General features: G+C 34.7%; 1 protein-coding gene across 1 annotated transcript; it reads left to right on the top strand.

The window, feature by feature from the left end:
• The first annotated feature begins 4,376 nt into the window (after positions 1 to 4,376).
• On the top strand, positions 4,377 to 24,451 carry LOC143230241 (alpha-N-acetylgalactosaminidase-like). Its single transcript, XM_076463437.1, has 8 exons — positions 4,377 to 4,522; positions 6,799 to 6,983; positions 9,158 to 9,332; positions 10,000 to 10,174; positions 10,303 to 10,397; positions 15,666 to 15,827; positions 16,636 to 16,833; positions 23,465 to 24,451. The coding sequence occupies exons 2-8, from the start codon at positions 6,829 to 6,831 to the stop codon at positions 23,741 to 23,743; spliced, it is 1,239 nt and encodes a 412-aa protein (XP_076319552.1). The 5' UTR covers positions 4,377 to 4,522; positions 6,799 to 6,828; the 3' UTR covers positions 23,744 to 24,451.
• The last annotated feature ends 171 nt before the right edge of the window (positions 24,452 to 24,622 follow it).

Raw genomic sequence — 24,622 nt, 5'->3', positions numbered from 1 at the left:
TTTGGATTCACCGTCACATTATAACGCCCCCACAGCTGAAAGAGCGAGCATGTTTCGTGCGACAGGAATTCGAACTCGGGACCCTCGGATTAACAGTCGAGTGCCTCAACCACCTGATCATGTAGGGACTTTGTTAACTATAGTTCAACATCACAGTTTGTTATTAATGTGCCCATCTTATACATACCATAAATAGCATTAAATAATTTACAACCAGTTTTAAACGAAATAGTTGAATATTGTCAGAAATAATGAATAAAAGTTAAAACACTTAAAAAGAAATTATTACTTGAAAATTCACTTAAATTATAGAAACCACCTTAAAAACATACATGGGCTCAGCTGTTTTTAGTTACATAAATAAATTCAAAATTCTAGTGTGTATGTGTTTGATATTATAAACCACCCTAAATTATACCTGGACACAGCTGTTCCTAGTTTGTTAAATAAACACAAAACTTTAGTGTGTGTGTGTGTGTTTGATATTTTAAACCACCCTAAATTATACCTGGACACAGCTGTTCCTAGTTTGTTAAATAAACACAAAACTTTACAGTGTGTGTGTGTGTGTTTGATGTTATAAACCACCCTAAATTATACCTGGGCACAGCTGTTCCTAGTTTGTTAAATAAACACAAAACTTTAGTGTGTGTGTGTTTGATATTATAAACCACCCTAAATTATACCTGGACACAGCTGTTCCTAGTTTGTTAAATAAACACAAAACTTTACAGTGTGTGTGTGTGTGTTTGATGTTATAAACCACCCTAAATTATACCTGGGCACAGCTGTTCCTAGTTTGTTAAATAAACACAAAACTTTAGTGTGTGTGTGTGTTTGATATTATAAACCACCCTAAATTATACCTGGACACAGTTGTTCCTAGTTTGTTAAATAAACACAAAACTTTAGTGTGTGTGTGTTTGATATTATAAACCACCCTAAATTATACCTGGACACAGCTGTTCCTAGTTTGTTAAATAAACACAAAACTTTAGTGTGTGTGTATGTGTTTGATATTATAAACCACCCTAAATTATACCTGGACACAGCTGTTCCTAGTTTGTTAAATAAACACAAAACTTTACAGTGTGTGTGTGTGTGTTTGATGTTATAAACCACCCTAAATTATACCTGGACACAGCTGTTCCTAGTTTGTTAAATAAACACAAAACTTTAGTGTGTGTGTGTGTGTTTGATATTTTAAACCACCCTAAATTATACCTGGACACAGCTGTTCCTAGTTTGTTAAATAAACACAAAACTTTACAGTGTGTGTGTGTGTTTGATGTTACAAACCACCCTAAATTATACCTGGGCACAGCTGTTCCTAGTTTGTTAAATAAACACAAAACTTTAGTGTGTGTGTGTGTTTGATATTATAAACCACCCTAAATTATACCTGGACACAGTTGTTCCTAGTTTGTTAAATAAACACAAAACTTTAGTGTGTGTGTGTTTGATATTATAAACCACCCTAAATTATACCTGGACACAGCTGTTCCTAGTTTGTTAAATAAACACAAAACTTTAGTGTGTGTGTGTGTGTTTGATATTATAAACCACCCTAAATTATACCTGGACACAGTTGTTCCTAGTTTGTTAAATAAACACAAAACTTTACAGTGTGTGTGTGTGTGTTTGATGTTACAAACCACCCTAAATTATACCTGGGCACAGCTGTTCCTAGTTTGTTAAATAAACACAAAACTTTACAGTGTGTGTGTATGTGTTTGATGTTATAAACCACCCTAAATTATACCTGGACACAGCTGTTCCTAGTTTGTTAAATAAACACAAACCTTTAGTGTGTGTGTGACATTATAAACCACCCTAAATTATACCAAGGAGCAGCTGTTTTTAGTTAGTTTGATAAATAAACACAAACACAAAACACAGTGTGTGTGATATTATAAACCACCCTAAATTATACTTAGGAGCAGCTGTTCATAGTTTCATAAATAAACACAAAACTTAAATGTGTGTGTGTGTTTGATATTATAAACCACCCTAAATTATACTTAGGAGCAGCTGTTCATAGTTTCATAAATAAACACAAAACTTTAGAATGTGTGTATGTGTGTTTGATATTGTAAACCAATCTAAATTACACCTGGAAGAAGTTGTTCTTAGTTTGATAAATAAACATAAAACTTTAGAATGTGTGTGTGTGTGTTTGATATTATAAACGACCCTAAATTATACCTAGAAGCAGCTGTTCTTAGTTTGATAAATAAACACAAAACATTAGTGTGTGTATGTTTCATATTATAAGCCACCCTAAATTATACTTAGGAGCAGCTGTTCTCAGTTTGATAAATAAACACAAAACATTAGTGTGTGTGTTTGACATTAAAAACCACCCTAAATTATACCTGGGAACAGTTGTTCTTAGTTTGATAAATAAGCACAAAACACTAGTGAGTGTTTGTTTGATATTGTAAACCACCCTAAATTATACCTGGAAACAGTTGTTTTTAGTTTGATAAATAAGCGCAAAGCTACACAAAGGGTTATCTGTACTCTGTCTACCACAGGTATTGAAACCCCAGTTTCTAGTAGTATAAGTCAAGAGACGTGCCACTGAGAGTCTTTATTGTGTGACAAATTTGAAAGAAAACAACGTAATCTTAACAATGGTTACTTTTTCTGCCAGAATATAGAGATATCGAAGATGCGTTTAATAACAGAATTCTAGTCCTAGATAGCACACATCGATTGTATAAATATCTCAAAGAAGTGGTTGTTTTCAATTAAGCACAAAGCTACACAATGGGCTATCTGTGCTCTGCCCACCACGCGTATCGGAACCCGGTTTTTACCGCTGAGCCACTGCGGGGTACCTCAAGGATAACCGAAACGTATAATAAAACAATTCATTTTCCAGAACACAAGAGGTTTAGCTGTTCTCAATACCTAAACAATGAACAGTTTTGGGGAAATTCTCTCATCGAATACAAGTTTCAATAGAAGCTCATCCAGATTTATGATACAATTTTTTTTCAAGCCATCAAAGGCTATAAGTTGTATAAGTAACATTGAGAAACGTTCTTTTTTAAATAGCAATTAACTAACTCAAAAAATAATACTTATTATTTCTAACGAAATATAGCTGTCCCCCGCTAGTACAGCGGTATGTCTCGGTTGGCTGAGCAGATAGCTCGATGTGGCTTTGCTATATGTAAGAAAAACACACACGAAATATAGTTATAACACATAATTAGTTATATTAACTATCGCCCTCTATTAGGAAATATATAAGTAGCTTTTCCAGCGTTAATTCAAAAAGTGATTAAAGATAGTTTCAGTGAAAGACATTTGTAACTATTGCCCTCTAGTAGTAAACGATGTAAGTATGATTAAATATACGTTTTTAGCCAAAAATAAACGTCAAGAAATAATAAAAGACAACAATTAGATCTCAAATTGGTCAAGAGATGGAGTCATGAACTAAACGTTTGTACTTGAAAAACAAAAAGAATCCTCAATAGCTGCGACACTTAGAATTATTGTAGTTAGAATTAGAGTAAATTATCCTCTAATGTCTTTCCGTTTTGTTATTAGTTTTATTTTTGTGTTCTTGCAACACCAAGCGTTGGGCGCACGTTTACCCCATTCGGTTTTATTACTAATCACGATCTCTACCAACCTACCCTTAAATGAAATTGTGACAAGGTTAGCATAAATCAATTTATGACACCTTGAGCCTAGGTCAATCGAAGTAGTTTGATCTCCTGAGTTCAAAACTCTAATTAGATCTCAAATCAGTCAAGAGATGACAGATCTATGAACAAAAAGTTTGTACTTAAAAAATAAGTCGGGGCTATTCCAAAAGCCGCTATGCCGCGGCTGAAAACTGGGTTGTTATGTATACCGTATAGGTCTAATTTTAATTTTATCTATACACATCTACTTATAAAAAAAATTAAATTTTCATTTTTTTTTTAGACATTTGATTTTTCAGTCGGTCTTAAACAGTATAAGCCCGTGGAGATGCCACGTGGAGGTTGAATTATGAGACCTTGTTAAAAAAACAATTTATCAATTAGCACGCGCAGTTTTTATGTAGTACCGGCGTTTCTTGCAACCAAAAGTTCACGTTATTAGACCTATTCACTGTCTGTATTATTTGTAGACCTTGACTAATCATAATGTTTTAACATGTTTTAGTGATAGCGCCAACAAATAAAAATATTATCTCAATACGTGTATGTGTACATTCATAAAAAGTGTTATTGTAACGAGTACAATTGAAGAATCTTATCTATTGTTTAAACATTATTACTTACAGCGAATCTCTAACAGTTTATCATAATATTATAAATATAACTAAAGAGTAAGTTCGAGAACTTTACACAAAACAATGGAAATTATCACCTGTCATCAGATAGTCAATCAATACACGTGCGTGTCTATATAGATATAACTAAACTCTATAGACAGATGACTAACTTTGGCGTCAGTTGATAATCCAGTAAATATTTCAACATTTGACTTGAATGTTGACTTCTGTCGTCCATTGGTAAGTTGTTTTACTTCAGGTTACAGTTTTGGTTTCGGTATACACAGCACTTGATGTTTCTGTTTTATGTTATATGTATCATATCTTTCTGTGTGTAATAGCATAATGTGGTATGCTCTGATTGGATGAAACGATTAATATTTTTATTCCAAGGAAGTTAACGTTTTAGCTTGAGCTAATTAATTTGTGTGACTTGGTATATTTCGATTATTTTAATTATATTGTGAAGCATGTGTTTGAAGAATAGTTAATATTATTTAACACGTTTAGTTTTTCAATGGATTTAAGTTTTAACTACAAACTTAAATCTCACTTTTTAATCTAAGTTTATTTAAAATAGATTAAAATTCAGATATTAGAGCTGACTGACTTAAAATTCAGATATTAGATATTAGAGCTGATTGACTTAAAATTCAGATATTAGATATTAGAGCTGATTGACTTAAAACTCAGATATTACAGTTGACTGACTTAAAATTCAGATATTAGAGCTGACTGACTTAAAATTCAGATATTACAGTTGACTGACTTAAAATTCAGATATTAGAGCTGACTGACTTAAAATTCAGATATTAGATATTAGAGCTGATTGACTTAAAATTCAGATATTACAGTTGACTGACTTAAAATTCAGATATTAGAGCTGACTGACTTAAAATTCAGATATTAGATATTAGAGCTGACTAACACTATTAAATACAATATTTCCAATAACTAAGTAAAATTTATTTTGTATAAATTCCACCCCTATCAGAAAATGGCGAACGTTACTTCAAACCTATAGTTGCTATATTACAACAAAGTAAAATATGAGTGTGATTTTTATTATACGTAGGAACAAATTACTTAGTTAACGAACTTCTTTCAGAAAAAACAACTGGCATATATTAATAAAGTAACGGGTCACTACATGTGTTAATACAGTAACGAGTTATTCTATATTTTAATATAATAACAAGTCACTACATGTGTTAATAGAATAGTAAGTCAGTGCATATGTTAAAGGGTTTCTGCATTTGTTAATAAAGTGATAAATCACTGGATATATTAATAAAGTAACGGGTCACTGCATGTGTTAATACAGTAACGAGTCACTACATATGTTAATAAAGTAACGGGTCGCTGCATGTGTTAATACAGTAACGAGTCACTACATATGTTAATAAAGTAACGGGTCGCTGCATGTGTTAATACAGTAACGAGTCGCTGCATGTGTTAATACAGTAACGAGTCATTCTATATTTTAAGTCACTACATATGTTAATAGAATAGTAAGTCAGTGCATATGTTAAAGGGTTGCTGCATTTTTTAATAAAGTAATGGGTCACTACATATGTTAATAGAGTAATAAGTCACTGCCTATATTAATAGAGTAACGAGTCACTGCATGTGTTAATAGAGTAATAAGTCACTGCATATGTTAATAGAGTAACGAGTCATTGCATTGTTAATAGAGTAACGAGTCAATGCATGTGTTAATAGAGTAATAAGTCACTGCATGTGTTAATAGAGTAATAAGTCACTGCATGTGTTAATAGAGTAATAAGTCACTGCATATGTTAATAGAGTAACGAGTCATTGCATTGTTAATAGAGTAACGAGTCACTGCATGTGTTAATAGAGTAACGAGTCACTGCATGTGTTAATAGAGTAACGAGTCAATGCATGTGTTAATAGAGTAATAAGTCACTGCATGTGTTAATAGAGTAATAAGTCACTGCATGTGTTAATAGAGTAACGAGTCACTGCATGTGTTAATAGAGTAACGAGTCACTGCATGTGTTAATAAAGTAACGGGTCACTGCATGTGTTAATAGAGTAATAAGTCACTGCATATGTTAATAGAGTAACGAGTCACTGCATATGTTAATAGAGTAACGAGCCACTGCATGTGTTAATAGAGTAACGAGTCACTGCATGTGTTAATAGAGTAATAAGTCACTGCATATGTTAATAGAGTAACGAGTCACTGCATGTGTTAATAAAGTAACGGGTCACTGCATGTGTTAATAGAGTAATAAGTCACTGCATATGTTAATAGAGTAACGAGTCACTGCATATGTTAATAGAGTAACGAGCCACTGCATGTGTTAATAGAGTAATAAGTCACTGCATATGTTAATAGAGTAACGAGTCACTGCATGTGTTAATAGAGTAACGAGTCACTGCATGTGTTAATAGAGTAGTGGATCACTTGATATAGTAACGTTTTACACAGTTTGTTCACTGGTTTTGTTGTTATATTTACTACACTATTTGTATTCTTCTCTTTACAGTTATCGAACCAATTTATTTATACATTGAAAATGAAAATATTCATCTGTGTCATATTTCTTGTTATTATATCAACTACTTGCTCATTGGACAATGGGTTGGCACTAACTCCTCCCATGGGCTGGTTGTCATGGGAACGATTTATGTGTAACGTAGATTGTGACCACGATCCAGAAAACTGTATCAGGTAAACAACGTACTTTTCTTAATAGTTACTCAACATTCAAAAACCAGTATGTCATTAGTTAAATTTTAATTTACATTAAAACATCTGACAAATCAGATGTAGGTTCGAACTGTTATTATACATCAATTTGGCTAAGATTGTTTCTAGTAATAACTATGTGCCTAGCATCCTTTAAAATAGTAATTTATTAAAATTTCTATCTCTATATTTTTCCCTCTGAACTCTTTAGTGAGAAATGGCCAATGGATGGTTTTCTCTTTAGTCGCTGCATATCGGTTCATCGAATGGCTCTGAGTACACTCTTTTAACTCATATATCTGTCATTTCTTGACCGATTTGAGATTTAGTTACAGTTATGGACTCAGGAAGAAGCAGCTGAGGTCTAAAACCCAAGATATTTAAATGTGATGCTTAGTAACTCTTTATGTGTTGTTAGATAATTTATAATCTTATCAGTGAGTCAGCTGTTAATACAGGTATTAATGTTACCATCGTAATACATTACCACAAAGGAACTTCAAAGTGTGTGTTGCTGCTCAAAACATACCATTTTGAAACATAGAACTAAATCCAAAACTTGAAATTAACATCGAAATTCAGATAAATAAGATTGAAGGAGAGTGTTATTAACAAATGAGTCAAAATTCAGATTGTTTGATGACACAGAGTGGAAAACGTACATCGAAATGTGATGAGGAACCAAAACAAGTATATACTACATCTTTGTCTGCAGGAAACTGATGGTTACATGACTGTTTACGATGCCAAATATGGTAAAGTGATACTTGGAATATAAAAAGATTGAAAACTTGCAACTATGAAACTTATTAAGACCGTATAAGCTTATATGGAAACTGAGAAAATTCAATAAAAACTAAACAATGTTAGGGTGTCACATGCAGAATTATGTTTTATAGTCCTTAATAAAATCATGGAAGCACTAAAACAAAATTACTGATTTGTTAAAGTAAAATAATAACATGTCATAATATGTTATACAACTGAGTTACTTTTGTAAATTCAGTAACAATATATATTGTAATGATTGTAAAATAACTGTACAGCATGTATGTCTGTACTCTTATAAGATTAGCAATCGAGTTTCGATGCCCGTGATGATCAGAGCACAGAAAGCACATGGTGTTGCTTTGTGCTTAATTACAAACAAAGAATACAAACCATAATTATTTTTAATGATATATACACATGTATTTACACACACACATATATATATCTAGCCTGAACAGTTCTGTTTTGTGGTACATTTTACGTAATTAAAACGTGCGCGAGCAAAAAAATAAATACACGTAGAGATGATTATTGTCTATTGATTCTTCTAGTGACTTGGAACCATTTCACAAAACAGAATGAGGCCCGGCATGGCCAGGTGATTAAGGCACTCGACTCGTAATCCGAGGGTTCGAATCCCCGTCACACCAAACATGCTCGCCCTTTTAGCTGTGGGAGCGTTATAATGTGACGATCAATCCCACTATTCGTTGGTAAAAGAGTAGCTCAAGAGTTGGCGATGGATGATGATGACTAGTTGCCTTTCCTCTAGTCTTACACTGCTAAATCAGGGACGGCTAGTGCATATAGCCGTCGTGTAGCTTTCCGCGAAATTCAAGAACAAAGAAACAAAACAGAGTATACACAGAAACAATTATTGTTCCTCCAATAGTAACTTTGGTTTAGAAACTGCTGATCAATAAAACCTCCAAAACAGTGTTGGATATAAAATTGAATTGTGTCCAATATCAACTTGAACTTAACAATGCCCACTATTATGCTCTTGAACTTAATAATGCCCACTATTATGCTCTTGAACTTAACAATGCCCACTACTATGCTCTTGAACTTAACAATGCCCACTATTGTGCTCTTGAACTTAACAATGCCCACTATTGTGCTCTTGAACTTAACAATGCCCACTACTATGCTCTTGAACTTAACAATGCCCACTATTATGCTCTTGAACTTAACAATGCCCACTATTGTGCTCTACTGATTTTCCCAATGACATCCCCATTTCAGAGTGAATTAAATGTTTCAATTTATTTATGTATAGTAGAGAGTTTAAAATATATCTCCCTTATCAACTTTAAATAACTATTCGAAACGTCAGTCCAAGTGTTGTAATCGTTCAGCGTCTTTGTCTTTTCAAATCTTTCCAGTGAGCGGCTCTATAAAGACATGGCGGACCGGATAGCTCACGACGGGTTCAGAGAACTGGGGTACGAATATGTTAACATAGATGACTGTTGGATGGCAAAGCTGCGAAACGCTGAAGGTCAGCTGGTTGCTGATCCGAAACGCTTCCCTAGCGGCATCAAGGCGCTGGCCGATTATGTAAGCAGTTTATCTTTACCCTTCCACTCGTCTTTAATGTTAACTTATCCATTCAAACTATTTTAACATTAATTATAAAATTCAAAATGATGTTATTAAAATATTCGAATGTTACACATACAATTCCCTCTGACTGTTAATTCAATGTTACCCAGGAACAATATTGCATGGCTTACTTACCCAAAATATAATTATTTTTCTTTCTAAAGGATGTTTTAATTGACTTATAACTCTATTCATTAGAAATAAAAGCTGTTTCCTTATCCCAAATCTTGTTTCGGAGTAAATGTTCACTGAGAAATACAGGTAAGCCTAATACAGAAGTACAGATAGGCCTAATATAGAAGATGCCCGGCGTAGCCCAGTGGTTAGAGCGCTCGACTCGTAATCTGAGGGTCATGGATTCTAATCCCTGTTACATAAAATATGCTCACCCTTTCAGCCGTATGGGCTTTATAATGTTAAGGTCAATCCCGCTCTTCATTGGTAAAAGAGTAGTGGATATGGATGACTAGCTGCCTTCTCTCTAGTCTACACCGCTAAATTAGGGACGACTAGCGTAGATAGTCCTCATGTAGCTTTGTGCGAAAGTCAAAACAAACAAACAAAATATAGAAGTACAGGTTGGTTTAATATAATCGACAAAAATTCTCTCTTCTCCCGTTAGGTTCACTCCAAAGGTTTAAAACTAGGAATCTACCAAGACTGTGGTATTCTGACTTGTGCAGGCTATCCAGGAAGTGCTTTCCACTTTGAAATAGATGCACGAACATTTGCTGACTGGGGTGTAGATATGCTAAAACTGGACGGTTGCTACGCTATTCCCATGCTGATGGATACTAGTAAGTAACAGGTGGATATGCTAGTATTTAACACTGTGTCCTTACTGATTAAGTGTAGTAAGTAACAGACAGAAGTAGACATGTGATTTTCACTTTTGGTAATTTGTTTTCAAACTCTTTTCTTATAGTTTATCCTCGCATGACAAAAGCGTTGAACAAAACAGGAAGACCCATCGTCTTTTCTTGCGAATGGCCTGATTACCAACGTGGTGTTGGAATGAAGGTAACAATGATTTTGTTGTTTTATCTTTGTCTTGTCTATTGTTAGAATGAAGGTAACAATGATGTTGTTCTGACTTATCTTTGTCTCGTTTATTGTGTGCATGAAGGTAACAAAGATTTTGTTCTGATTTGTCTTTGTCTTGTCTATTGTTAGAATGAAGGTAACAATGATGTTGTTCTGACTTATCTTTGTCTCGTCTATTGTTGGAATGAAGGTAACAATAATTTTGTTCTGACTTATCTTTGTCTCGTCTATTGTTGGAATAAAGATAACAATGAATTTGCTTTGACTTATCTTTGTCTCGTCTATTGTTGGAATGAAGGTAACAATGATTTTGTTCTGATTTGTCTTTGTCTCGTCGTGATATGAAAATGAGGAAAGCAGTTACTTATTTATTTCGTGGTTGGTTTGTTGTTGTTTTTTCAGTGGACTATGTATGTTAAAACTGATTTTCAAATTTTTCCTTCTATGTTAAAGAAATATCCAAGTATTAGTTTCAATTGTCACATAAAAAGATTTACAAGAAATAAATCTAGACATTTTCTTACATCTAAACTTGGTAACAAGGATGGTTTTACAAACGGTTTTCAAGATAAACTTGGTAACAATGATGGTTTGACAAACGGTTTTCAAGACAAACTTGGTAATAAGGATGGTTCTACAAACGGTTTTCAAGATGAACTTGATAACAAGAATAGTTTGACAAACGGTTTTCAAAATGAACTTTATAACAAGGATGGTTTGACAAGCGGTTTTCAAGATGAACTTGGTAACAAGGATGGTTTGACAAACGGTTTTTAAGATGAATTTGATAACAAGGATGGTTTTACAAACGGTTTTCAAGATAAACGTGGTAACAATGATGGTTTGACAAACGGTTTTCAAGATGAACTTGGTAATAAGGATGGTTTGACAAACCGTTTTCAAGATGAACTTGATAACAAGGATGGTTTGACAGACGGTTTTCAAGATGAACTTGATAACAAGGATGGTTTTACAAACGGTTTTCAAGATAAACTTGGTAATAAGGATGGTTTGACAAACGGTTTTCAAGATGAACTTGATAACAAAGATGGTTTGACAAACGGTTTTCAAGATGAATTTGATAACAAGGATGGTTTTACAAACGGTTTTCAAGATAAACTTGGTAACAATGATGGTTTGACAAACGGTTTTCAAGATCATCTTGGTAATATGGATGGTTTGACAAACGGTTTTCAAGATGAACTTGATAACAAGGATGGTTTGACAGACGGTTTTCAAGATGAACTTGATAACAAGGATGGTTTTACAAACGGTTTTCAAGATAAACGTGGTAACAAGGATGGTTTGACAAACGGTTTTCAAGATGAACTTGGTAATAAGGATGGTTTGACAAACGGTTTTCAAGATGAACTTGATAACAAGGATGGTGTGAAAAACGGTTTTCAAGATGAACTTGATAACAAAGATGGTTTTACAAACGGTTTTCAAGATGAACTTGGTAATAAGGATCGTTTGACAAACGGTTTTCAAGATGAACTTGGTAATAAGGATGGTTTGACAAACGGTTTTCAAGATGAACTTGATAACAAAGATGGTTTGACAAACGGTTTTTAAGATGAATTTGATAACGAAGATGGTTTTGCAAACGGTTTTCAAGATAAACTTGGTAACAATGATGGTTTGTCGAACGGTTTTCAAGAAGAACGTGATAATAAAAATGGTTTACATTGAATTAAAAATTTATAGGCCTCTTGATAAAACTGGTTGGGAAAGAGATTTGATCACAAGAGTATCTGTATTGCACTATTAATTAAATATTATTTCTATCGTAGTAAACATCACTCGGTGGAGTCGTGGTAAGGGCTTATAATGGTAACATTTGGATTTCGATCACTGTAGTGGATATAGCACAGGGTGTCCAATGTGTAGCTTTGCACTTTATAACAACCAAGTAAACCAGTATTTAGTGCATTTAGTGGCACTTTTATCAACCGTTATCTCAATGTATCTTTAGTTGACTGAGACACGTTTTATTGTCTTTCAGTGTGAGATATATTGGTTTATAAAGATCTAAACGAACTGATGATTAATCGTTAAAGAGAAACAAAGTTAATCAACCGTGTGAATCTACCTTCCAACTGTCACCTGGTGATGACTTTATGAACTTTATATTTGTGGAAGGTTTTCATTGCATCAGACCCCTTAGCGGCTCAGTAATAAGTCTGACTGTTTTATGCGCTAAAACTTGAGTTTCGATACTCTCGGTGGACAGAGCATTGATAGCCCATTGTGTAGCTTTGTGCCTAACTGCTAACAAAACTGTATACTATCTCATGTCCAAAGTAAGGGAATTGTGTGATAAAACTCAGTTTCTAATGAAAATATCATTAAAATCTATGTAATGTCAAATATATATATATTTTATTGTTCGAATGGAAACTTTACGTTTCGTTTGTTTAACATGAGAATAAAGTTGAACGTATATCCTATGATTAATAATTAATTAATAATTACAAACCAATCAGGTCTTTAAACCAATTTTCTTAATTATCTCATTGCTTGTGGATAACAAATTTATTACTTACATTTTTCTAAACATATATACATACATTAGTAAATAGATAAAGGATATATCCGTTATTTCAATTATTCACATTAGTTACTGATGAGGTCCTCTTTATATGTTAATTATTGCTGGGGCTCCTTCTGTATCGCAAATGAGCAGTTGTACCCACTTTTTTTGGGGGGTCTGAGTTTAATAATAACAAATAAATAAACTCAGTGTCACTCAGTGCGAGGAACTTAAATTAACGGTATTAAAGGGGAATGGTTTTTTGGTAGAGCTTTGTGTGTTGGAGTTGGCGAGCGGCATTCGAATCTGTGCTATACTACAAAATATTATTCGTATTTTCAGCTCTAGGTACATTATACGTGTAACAATAAATTCCTTAGCGTGGATAGTGGATGCTTCTATCTGGCTTCTTTCCTTCTGTCAGTAATTAAAAATTGTGGACCCCACCGTACAGACTTAGTAGTTGTGGCATAAATGTAAACAATTGTGATTTAACGGTAAAAAACAATCTGATAATTAATGAGAAAGTCTGCAGATTTATAATGTCATATTATTTCAAATAAAGTTAAAACAAAATGCAACGACAAAAATAAAATAAAAAAAATAATGTGCAAAACTACAAAATTACCATTACAAACATAGCTTGGTTTTAGAGGTATTTGAAGATGTAGTAAACGCACGTAGAAGTAGGGATACACTATATATCCTGAATATATTTAACAAAATAAGTGAATGTTTAATATTGCTCCGTTCTCCATTATTCCTTCTAATCTACTAATTATCCTGTTGTGGACCAAAAAGGAGGAATGATTTATAACTTGAGAAAAAGAAGCATTTAAGTGCGACAATCTACGGTGTTTTTAACGTTTTCCACATTAATTATTAACGAAACCCCTTTTCCAGTTTAATTACAAACAGTGAAATATGGAACAAATATAGAAGTTTTCAACTTGAATGCCAATTTGCTACTCATGGATCCATTTACTACGCAGTATGTACTCTACTTGTTAAATCTTGCAGATGGTGTATTTCCATTAAACTCTGGACCCTTAATCTACGTATACGTACATGTCTAAAACCAGTAATTTTTATACTATAATTTGTAACTTGGTGGAGTCTGGCATGGTCTGGCGGTTATGACAATCTGCAGTTCGTGAGATTGAATCTCGTCACTTAATATGCTTATCCTTTCAGTCATGGTGGCGTTATAAAGTTGTGGTCGATTACCCTGATCGTTGGTAAAAATAATCCAAAGAGTTGGAGGTAGATGATGTTGATTACTTGCTTTCTCTGTAGTCTATCTCTTCAAAATTACAGCTGGCGCAAGAATTCTTCAAATAACTTTGAATGAAACTCAACAACACAAACATTGTACTTTGATGTTCGTCTTGTTTTGTTCATACTACTTTTGTTTTCTTTTTTGCCCTCCACTGACATAGCGGAATGTCTGTGGACTTACAACACTAAAAATTGGGTTTCGATACCCGTGGAGGGCAGTGAATAGATTGTAGTTTTGTGCTTCGCTTCAAACAAGCAGACAAAAACCTTTGTTAACTTTATGCTTATATATACTTGTGTGTGTGTTTATTCAAACCAAAAATAACATAATATTATATAATTTACTTTTATGGTTTTTTAACAAGAGAGGTTCCAAAACTTTCAGTATAGGACAAGGAAACGTAAATGTTGCTAATATCAAAAGTGGAATTAAACTTAATATAGTAAGCCTAAAAGAAAAGTGAATGTTTCCAATAAAACAGCTTTCAGTGTATCACTGTTCGACATGAAAACACAGACGTATGTATTACAACAGGGTCAATACTTTATAGTAAAACGATCTTGAATATCAGTAAGTTAGGTGATAAAAAAGACAGCCGATATAAAGTCATGATAGCACAGATTGTATCAGAACTACATTTTGAGATTTTTTTGAGCATTTCATAGGTAATGTGATATCATCAAAAATTGATCGTTTTAGGGAAATATATGTCATACTCCTGCTATGGTGAACAGAGTGCAGCATCCTGTCTTCGCGAAGACAAAAGTATGTGATAAAATTCTTCCATCTCACCCATACAACAATGAAAACGAGGCCAAAGTGATGCGGTTCACCGATATAAAGCTTACAGTCGTGTCACCTATCCCAGTAAAAATGCATCAAAATGGGTAGATTACTCTAAGGAAAAGCAGGAAAGTTCATAACATGAACTTCAGAACTTCCGGTCATAATGTGTGCTTTGTCAAATAAATCTTATCCTATCCCTAACTTTCAGTTTGCCTCCTACACGTCCGCGTTACAGCGGAAAAATGAAACCGTATTACATACGGAGCTACAGGACTATTGTCTAGATGTACGACCGTCAGACTGAGCACGGCAGGACATGGCGACATGGTCTGTAATGATGTGGTGAGGCTTCGAGATCATTTTAATATAATGTATTTAAACACTGTTCTTTGTTTGTATCTGTTGAATCTTTATTAATATGATAAATTCAATTTCATCGCTTAATCTAATGTACTCTCCAAATCACAAGTAAGCCTTATATACTCAGTGGCTCAGCAATAAGTTCCAGGACTACTAATACTAAAAATAGTATTTCGATAGTCACTGTGAGTAGAATGGAAGTAGCCCATTGTGTAGCTTTGTACTTAATAACAAACAAACATTGTAAAACACGAACGTGATTGATGTAAACATAAACTGTTTTCAGCCAAATTACACAGCAGTTGCTATGAACTGCAATATGTGGCGGAACTTTGACGATATCGCTGACTCTTGGAACAGTGTCCTGTCCATCACTGATTACCACGCTTCTCACCAGGATCAACTGATACCTGCAGCTGGACCTGGAAAGTGGAACGATCCAGACATGGTAAGGGTTTCATCCGAGGATTTCTTAATGATTGAATTATATTTGGAAAATTGTAAAATGGTTTCAGAAAATAATTATTAATCACCACAGTGTGTTTCTTATAGTAACGATGGGCTCTAAGCCAATTGGAATTAGTTTCAGTTCTCATTATAAAAGTCAAGGTTTTCCTCCTTTAGCAAAAGATTAATAATTGCTTCATTAGATAGCGCTGTTCGAAGTTATAAGTACCTTGTGTATAAATGTCTGTAAACCATCTAGAACCAGATGTGACCTAGCAATAAATGTATCGGGCTACGTCATTAAAAAGTTCAAGCTGCAATATACCAGTGAACATATCTGCACTTGAAAATCGTCATGTTACCAATTGTTTAGAAATAAACTGGGACCAATATCGTATTCAGTAGAGGTTTAGTTGTCAGTTGATTAGTAAATAAACTACAGCATAAATGTTCCAGTTTGTTGGTATCATTACTTGCTACATAAAACTTTGAATTAAGTATTAAATTTATGTAGGTTATAAATTATACAAGGTATATTTTGATTACAGTGCAGTTCCAATATGACAGGTTGATGACTATCTGTAGGTGAAAGTTTAGGCTAAACAATCGTTACTATACTTTCAAATTGTATATTTCAATTGTTTATCTTCAGATTCAGTTTAGTAATGATTTTTCTGTTGTACGTCAAACTTTATTAACTAAAAATTACATAAATTAACGAAAACCCGACATAAAACGTGAAGGTGTTAAATATTTTACCCTCGTGATATGTTTAAATCATATTCTTTATTATATAACTTTTTTTGTAGCTAATTATTGGTAATTTCGGATTGAGTTACCACCAAGCCAAGGCTCAGATGGCGCTGTGGGCAATTCTTGCGGCTCCTCTTCTTATGTCTAACGACCTGCGATCTCTTAGGCCTGAATTTAAAGAAATCTTGACTAACAAGTACGTCATCTCTGTTAACCAGGACCCCCTTGGACTCATGGGGAGGCGAATTTACAGTGTAAGAAAAACCGTTTTGTTTTGTTTTTTTCTGTTGATTTAAATGGACACAAAGATGAACAGTGATATACATACTTTTGGATAATAAATAAAATATATTTTAAGTTTTTAGACAACTCATTAGATCTAAAACGGGCCCGGCATTGCCAGGTGGGTTAAGACGTTCGACTCCTAATCTGAGGGTCGCGTCTTCGAATCTCCATTGCATCAAACATGCTAGCCCTTTCAACTATGAGGACGTTATAATGTACGCGCAATTTCATTATGCGTTGATAAAAGAGTTGGCAGTGGATGGTGATGACTAGCCGCTTTCCCTCTAGTCTTAGACTGCTAAATTAGGGGCGACTAGCGCAGATAGCCCTTAAGTAGGTTTGCGCGAAATTCAAAACAAATCAAACCAAATCACATACTGTTGAATGGTAACATCAGAGGTGAATGTCATGGCTGATTTATTATGAACGGGATGAGGCCTTCACTTTTTACCAACGTGTGGTTTAATCCCTTCCATATAAAATGGAGTAAGTTTAACATACTTTTTATTATATGTAAAAATGAAATTACAGAGTGAAATATATCAATCTTTAGCTGTTCATGTATGTTGTTATCGAAAATACAAGCTGTACAACTAGGGTTAAGTAAGATTAAATTCGAGAAAATTTAACCTTTAAGATGTCTACATATTAAGTTTTAATTTCTATAATGTTGTGAGTGTTGATATGTGTTTATTCATTGAGTACACATGTACAAAAAAAATACAAAGTGTGATATCACAATAGTTCCTGTTTCTGTCATGAATAATATTCTCCTTGAGTTATTTCTAACTACAGATGGCAGCACTTATCTCAATATTCTTAACACTCCCACTTAATTTTAAGTTTTACACTAACTTACAATTACTGTCAATAATCTTACAGTTATTCTAAATGTTTTACAATTACTTTCAATCCGTTATTATAATCGTCACTTTATCTGGTTCATTTATCCATTGATGCCAGTCCAACATTATCTCTGAACCTTTCAAATGCATTTCTAGCAAGTGGCTTTGCAAGAATGTCAGCAGTCATACTGTTTGTGGGACAATATTCCAGTTTTACTGATCCGTTCTGCACACATTGGCGAATGAAGTGGTAACGAATATCAATGTGTTTTGTTCTTGCATGACCCACTGGATTCTGTGCCATGGTGATTGTTCCTTGGTTATCTTCCATGATACGAACAGGGTCATCAACTTCGGAACCTATTTCTTGCAGTAGTCTTCTCAACCATACTGTTTCCTGTGCTGCAAGACTCTGGGCTATATACTCTGCCTCTGAGGTGGACTGGACCACCGTGGATTGCTTTTTGTTAATCCAACTTACAGCTGTTCCTGCTTGAATGAAGATATTTCCTGATGTGGACTTCCTATCATCCAGGTCTCCAGCAAAATATGCATCTGAGTAACCAGTAATGACGTCTTCTGATACCTTTTCAAACTTAAGACTAAGATCAGCTGTTCCTTTCAAGTAATGTATGATTCTCTTTGCTGCTGTCAAATGTGCTGTGTTGGGCTGAACACAATATTTAAATATTACTTCCACTGCAATGTCTGGTCTTGTTCCCACTGCAGCATACAGAAGGCTGCTTACCAACGACTGGTACAAACTGTGGTCAACCTGAGTGCTAACACAATCATCCTTTTGCAGTTTCACGTTTACATCTGATGAAGTTGCAACTGCCTTACACTCAGTCATTCCAAATTTTACCAGCATAGTTTGGATATACTGTCTTTCATTTAACACAGCCATTCTTTTCATCCTGAACAACGTTGAGTCCAAGGATGTAATGGAGCTTTCCAAGGTCTTTCATGCGGAATTTTTCCTTCAGTGCTTCCTTTATAGTCACTTTCCTTTCATAATCACTATCACCAACCAAATTAATATCATCCACATATACTGCAACTATTCCTAGATTTTCACCCTTCCATATGTAAATACATGGATCTGCTGAGCTCTGAACAAATTCCAGTTCCACCATCTGTTCATGAAATGATTTGTTCCAACAGCGTGGTGACTGTTTTAATCCATACAGTGATTTTTTTCAGTTTACACACAACGTTTTCCTTCCCTGGAACAGCGTGGCCTTCCGGTTATTCCATGTAAATACCTTCATTCAGATTTCCATTCAGAAATGCAGTTATGACATCCATCTGGTAAATTTTCAAGTTATTCTGCACAGTAAATGTAATCATGGAGTGAACTGATGCATAGCGCACCACTGGGGAGAAGGTTTTCTCGTAATCCAGACCATAATTCTGCGAGTAACCTTTGGCCACCAGCCTACTCTTGAACCTCTCTACATTTCCAGTATTTCCATACTTAACTTTGAACACCCAGTTACAACCTATAGGTTTTCTTCCAGCTGGTAATTCCACCAGATCCCAGGTGTCATTTTCTTGTAAAGATCAAATTCCAGATCTTTGGCTGACTTCCTCTCCTCTGCATTGTCACTTGACATTGCTTCGCTTAATGTGCTTGGCTCTAGCATACTGCATAAGTTTGCAGTGTGACAAACTGATTCATTTGCTGCTGCCATATCAACATACTCATCGTATCCATAGCGGATACCTTCATAGACTTCATGTCTAATTTCTGTCTTGACGCATCTGGCACATATGCATATGCAAGACATCCGAACACTTTCATGTGTTCTACATCTAGTGTCTTCCCATACCATCTCTCATATGGTGTACTACCATCTTTTATTGCCGATGTGGATACTCTGTTACCCACATACGCTGCAGTAGCTACAGCTTCCGCCCAGTACATTCTTGGTAACTTAGCATGTGACAGCATGCTTCTTGCTGATTCCACAAGAGTTCTGTTCCTTCTCTCAGCAACACCATTTTGTTCTGGACAATATACTACTGACATCTCATGATGAATGCCTCTTGACTTCAAATATTGCTGGAACTCATTTGACGTATATTCTTCGCCATTATCTGTGCGCAGGGTTTTTATGCGCTCTCCAGATTCATTTGAATACAACTTCTCAAATTCCTTGAATTTCTCAAAAACTTCTGACTTCTGTTTCAAGAATTACACTCTGCATCATCTTGAGTAATCATCAATAAATGTAACAAAGTACTTGCTACCTCTAATAGATGGAGTTTGTATAGGACCACAGACATCACCGTGTACCAGTTGCAGTCTTCTCTTTGATCCGATTTCTCCCACTGACTTAAATGGCTTCCTGTGCATTTTACCTTTGGTGGATCCCTCACAGAAACTGGCTTCATCAGACTTCTGGAATTTGATTCCACTTATATTTCCACTCCTGACAAGCTTCTGTAACTGTGAAACACTGACATGCCCTAGTCGTTGATGCCATATATCCAAGCCATTCATGCTGCTGTTTGAGGCTACTGTGGCATTCTCAATAACACTGGTCTTACAGTCCAGTTGGTATAGACCATCATTCTTTCTTGTACCCATGCCATGTAGTTGTCCTGATTTACCTCTGATGTAACAGCGATTAACTCCAAACTGCACAATATTTCCTTTTTCAGTAGCAGCTCCTACTGAAAATAGATCGTTAGCTAATTTTGGTATATGAAGGACACTCTGCATTGTGACATGCTTTGAATTACTGACTTTAAATGTCATTTCATATTTACAGTTTCCAACTCCATGAGCTTCAACAGTTTTTCCATTACCAATCCTAACTTGCTGAGGTGTGCTAAACTTGTGATAATATGATAATATGTTCCTCTGGTGTGTCATATACCTAGACGCACCAGAATCCACCAACCATTCCTCATTTCCTATTCCTTTATCCTGGTTTGTTACAAAGGCAACACCATTGTTTCCATCAGTATAATCTTCCGCCAAATTAATATCCACATTCTTAGCTTTGTGAACCATTTCCTTCAGTGTTGGAAAATTGTGTTTTATATGTCCCTCTCTGCCACACTTGTAACACTTGAAGCTGTTACCTCTTTTCTTTGTTTCTTGTGTTCCATGTGGTTTGAAGTTGCTACAAGTGGCTAATGCAGTTGATGATGTTTCATTCGATGTGGTCTTTTTCTTCTTTTGTTCTTCATTAATCAGTGCCTGTTGCACAAATTCTAATGAGATATCATCAGTTTTGGTTTCCAGGACTGTTACAATTGTATCATAGCTAGCTGGCAGACTACCAAGTAAGGTAACAATGTGATCTTCTTCTGCTACTTCTGCCCCAACCACAGCAAGTTGATCCGTTAACTCCTTCATTTGTTTCAAATGTTCCTGGACCGTCATGCTTTCTTTCATCTCACATTGAAAATACTTCTTTTTCAGGAATAGTTTATTGGCTAGTGTGTTCATATCAAAGTGAGTGTGCAGTACATTCCATGCTTCCTTAGGAGTTGTGCATGAGGTGAGAAGATAGAGTTGTGCACCTTGAATATTCAGAACAATTGTTGAAAATGTTCTTTCCCTTTTCCTGTTGAAATCTGCCCTTGTTTGATCATTGGCTGTCTCTGTTTCAGTCACCTGGCCCCATAGACCTTTTCCTCTCAATAAATGTTCCATTTGAAATTTCCATGTGGCTCAATTATTTTCTCCCAACTTATTGATATTTTATCTTCCATTGTCAAACTATTTCAACCACAGCTGTAATATTCCTTTCTTTGATTTAGATCTATTTCTCCCTTTATATGACTTGAGAAAATAGAATGTCAATCAATATTTTATCTTGGTATTTCACAATGGCTTCCAGACAAAGGAAACGAATCACCCAGCACTTGTGATAAAGTATCCATGTAAATCCTGTGCCATCCAATAAAAATTGTCATCCAAAACTGTTTTACAGTAATCCTCAGTATCTCCTGGGTTACTATATTAATAATTTTAAAACAGTTTAAGCACTATTAGAGCATTCCTGGGCCCATAACCTGTTGATATGTGTTTATTCATTGAGTACACATGTACCAAAAAAATACAAAGTGTGACATCACAATACTTCCTGTTCCTGTTATACATAATGTTTTCCTTGAGTTATTCCTAACTACAGGTAGCAGCACTTACCTCAATATTCTTAACAGTAAGTTGTCATTTATTTGTTTGTTTCCTTATTTGGTAGTAGAGCTGCCACAGAAAGTAAAAAGTGATATGGAAAATAAACGATCTTACAAAGAAATGCCAAAAATTCTAGACATTATGATTTTAATTAAAACAAAGTTCATAATTATTCATTATATTTTTATACAGCGTTAGTATTAAACCTGTTACATTTTTAACGCTACATTCTTTATCTAGTTACTTAACATTTTTCAAGAATTAAAAAAGTTTATAATAATAGTATTCCAACCATAAAATATTAGCTGTATCCATTACCGACGACGCGTTTTGCTCAATCCAGAACTCATCAGGCCGGTTGGGACACAGCAAACACAGAAGCAGTCGTAATTCTGTTTACATAAACCATTCGTTACAATAGCAGTTGTTGTGGTGGGAACCAACTGTATTATTGATTATGTAAATAGGTTAATGAGTTCATTTTTTTTTTCACCAAAGGTGAAACTAAAAGGAGAATTTATAACGTAGAAGCCTGATGCATTCCTTAATTGGCTAGTTCCTCCTGCTGCAATTTCACCTATCAGTATAGTTTGGGTCAGCAAACCAAATAAATACAGTTACTTTGAAATGTGTATAATACCTATGAGATTTTGGTGTGAAAAAATGAAATATTTAATTTTGTATATATATAACATACAATCTTTAAACAGCTGGTCCGCTGTATAATATCAAATAATAGATTGGACTAAATATCATAACATTGTCCACATACCTTAATTAATTTAGGTTATTGTATGGTAAATTAACAGAGACTCAAAACCCCACAGGTAGTATATTATTGTTCTCTAAGTTTGAACAGGGACTCAAAACCCCACAGGTAGTATATTATTGTTCTCTAAGTTTGAACAGGGACTCAAAACCCCACAGGTAGTATATTATTGTTCTCTAAGTTTGAACAGGGACTCAAAACCCCACAGGTAGTGTATTATTGTTCTCTAAGTTTGTATCCACGAAACGTCATAGTGTTAATGGAGTTTTCAATCTGTATACATTTATATGTATTACAGATATTCTAACCGGTCAGGTCAAAATCCCCCCACGTAAGCATCTTATTTGTTATGTTGATTATGACTATCGAATTCAGAGTATTTATTCTCAATTCAAAGGTCCCCAGTTCCGACGCCTATCGGTCCGGTATGGCCAGGTGATTAAGGCACTCGACTCGTAATCTGAGGACCGCGAGTTTGAATCCCCGTCACACCAAATATGCTCGCCCTTTCAGCTGTGGGGGCGTTATAAAGTGACGGTCAATCCTACTACTCGTTGGTAAGAAAGTAGCCCAAGATTTGGTAGTGGGTGGTGATGACTAGCTCCCTTCCCTCTAGTCTTACACTGCTAAATTAGGGACGGCTATCGCAGATAGCCCTCGTTTAGCATTGTGCGAAATTTAAACCAAACAAACGAACTTAATACCAACTAGACTTTGGTTTTAAGTTTCGAAGTTTTACTCTTTTGAGATCAGTAAATGTTTCTAATCTATGTTAATAATTTAAAACCTGATATAATAATTACCATTACATTCTTTGTTAACATTACTAGAAACAAAGTATCGAGATTTGGACTCGTCCTGTTACTCCAACAAAAGACAATTACTACTCGTATGCAATCGTGTTCTTTAACCGCCGAGACATGGGCAGCGCTGTGGAAGTGAATGCAACCACCAGCGACCTCTCTCTGAACTATACCCAGGGATATGATGTTCTGGATTTGTTCCACTGGTGGAAATCGCCAGTTTACCTGAAACCTGGTGGAATGCTTAGTGTTAAAGTTAATCCTTCAAGTGTTGTTATGCTGACGGCGAAAATTTCTACAAAGTGAATAGCGGAAAGCTCCCCTCGTGTGCAAAAATCACACACGAATTTAAAACAATATTAACAAAATAAATAATAGCAGTTAATGTAAAGTCTGCCATGAAACACCTAGAGCAGAGTTTCTGAACTGGGTGAATGGGTATTATCAGTTATACAACAAATTCAACAGGAAAACATGATTATTGTAATTTTAGTTTCTTGAACATTCTTGTTGTGTTCATTCTAGTTGTAGTTTGACGTATATTTAATCCACAATAAATAATTTCACGTTTTAATTTAATATTTTTCGTCTTTTATCGAACTGGGTTGAGTGATATGTTGTGATAAACTTACAAGGATGCATGATATTGGAAATGTTTGAGAAATACTGAACTAGTAAACAGGAATAAAGGGTTCCCAACACCTGTTTCAAGTTCAGAACGTCTTCATGTAGAATAATATAATTTTAAGTCATAGAATAAGGCACTCTCTACAGAAGTCAATGTTACTTCATCCCAGCCCTTTGGTAATGTATATAATCCTATAATCGAAGCCTAACACTTAATTTTTATTCAATAACATCATTTGTAATGATCATTTTTAGAAGGAATTTTTAATTTTTCTACTGAAATTGTTCTTGATTTCACGAGTTATTAAATAGTAAAACTGAAGTTAACTCTTGGGTATTTCTGGTTATACTGAAGGTATTTGAAAGAATAAACTGGTAAGTTAAACAGATATTTGGAAAATAACCTTTTATTATAGTATTTGTGTTATCATAATTTGGATCACGTGTAATAATAACATTACAGTTGACAACCAGTTGAACAGCATAACCGAAGAGGAAGGACTTGGCTTAGTGGAGGTAAGATTATTCAAGTCATCAAAAGAACAAAGTACTAGAAAA

Source organism: Tachypleus tridentatus, chromosome 10 (assembly GCF_004210375.1).
Source record: "Tachypleus tridentatus isolate NWPU-2018 chromosome 10, ASM421037v1, whole genome shotgun sequence".
In the NCBI taxonomy this organism is placed as follows: domain Eukaryota; kingdom Metazoa; phylum Arthropoda; class Merostomata; order Xiphosura; family Limulidae; genus Tachypleus; species Tachypleus tridentatus.
The sequence above is the reverse complement of the archived record's forward strand: the minus strand, read 5'-3'. Positions and strand labels throughout refer to the sequence as shown.

Coding starts and splice junctions, on each gene's coding strand:
- LOC143230241 (XM_076463437.1), top strand. CDS start 6,829: ATGAAAATATTCATCTGTGTCATATTTCTTGTTATTATATCAACTACT. Junction 6,984..9,157: donor GATCCAGAAAACTGTATCAG/GTAAACAACGTA, acceptor AAATCTTTCCAG/TGAGCGGCTCTATAAAGACA. Junction 16,834..23,464: donor TGGGGAGGCGAATTTACAGT/GTAAGAAAAACC, acceptor TAACATTACTAG/AAACAAAGTATCGAGATTTG.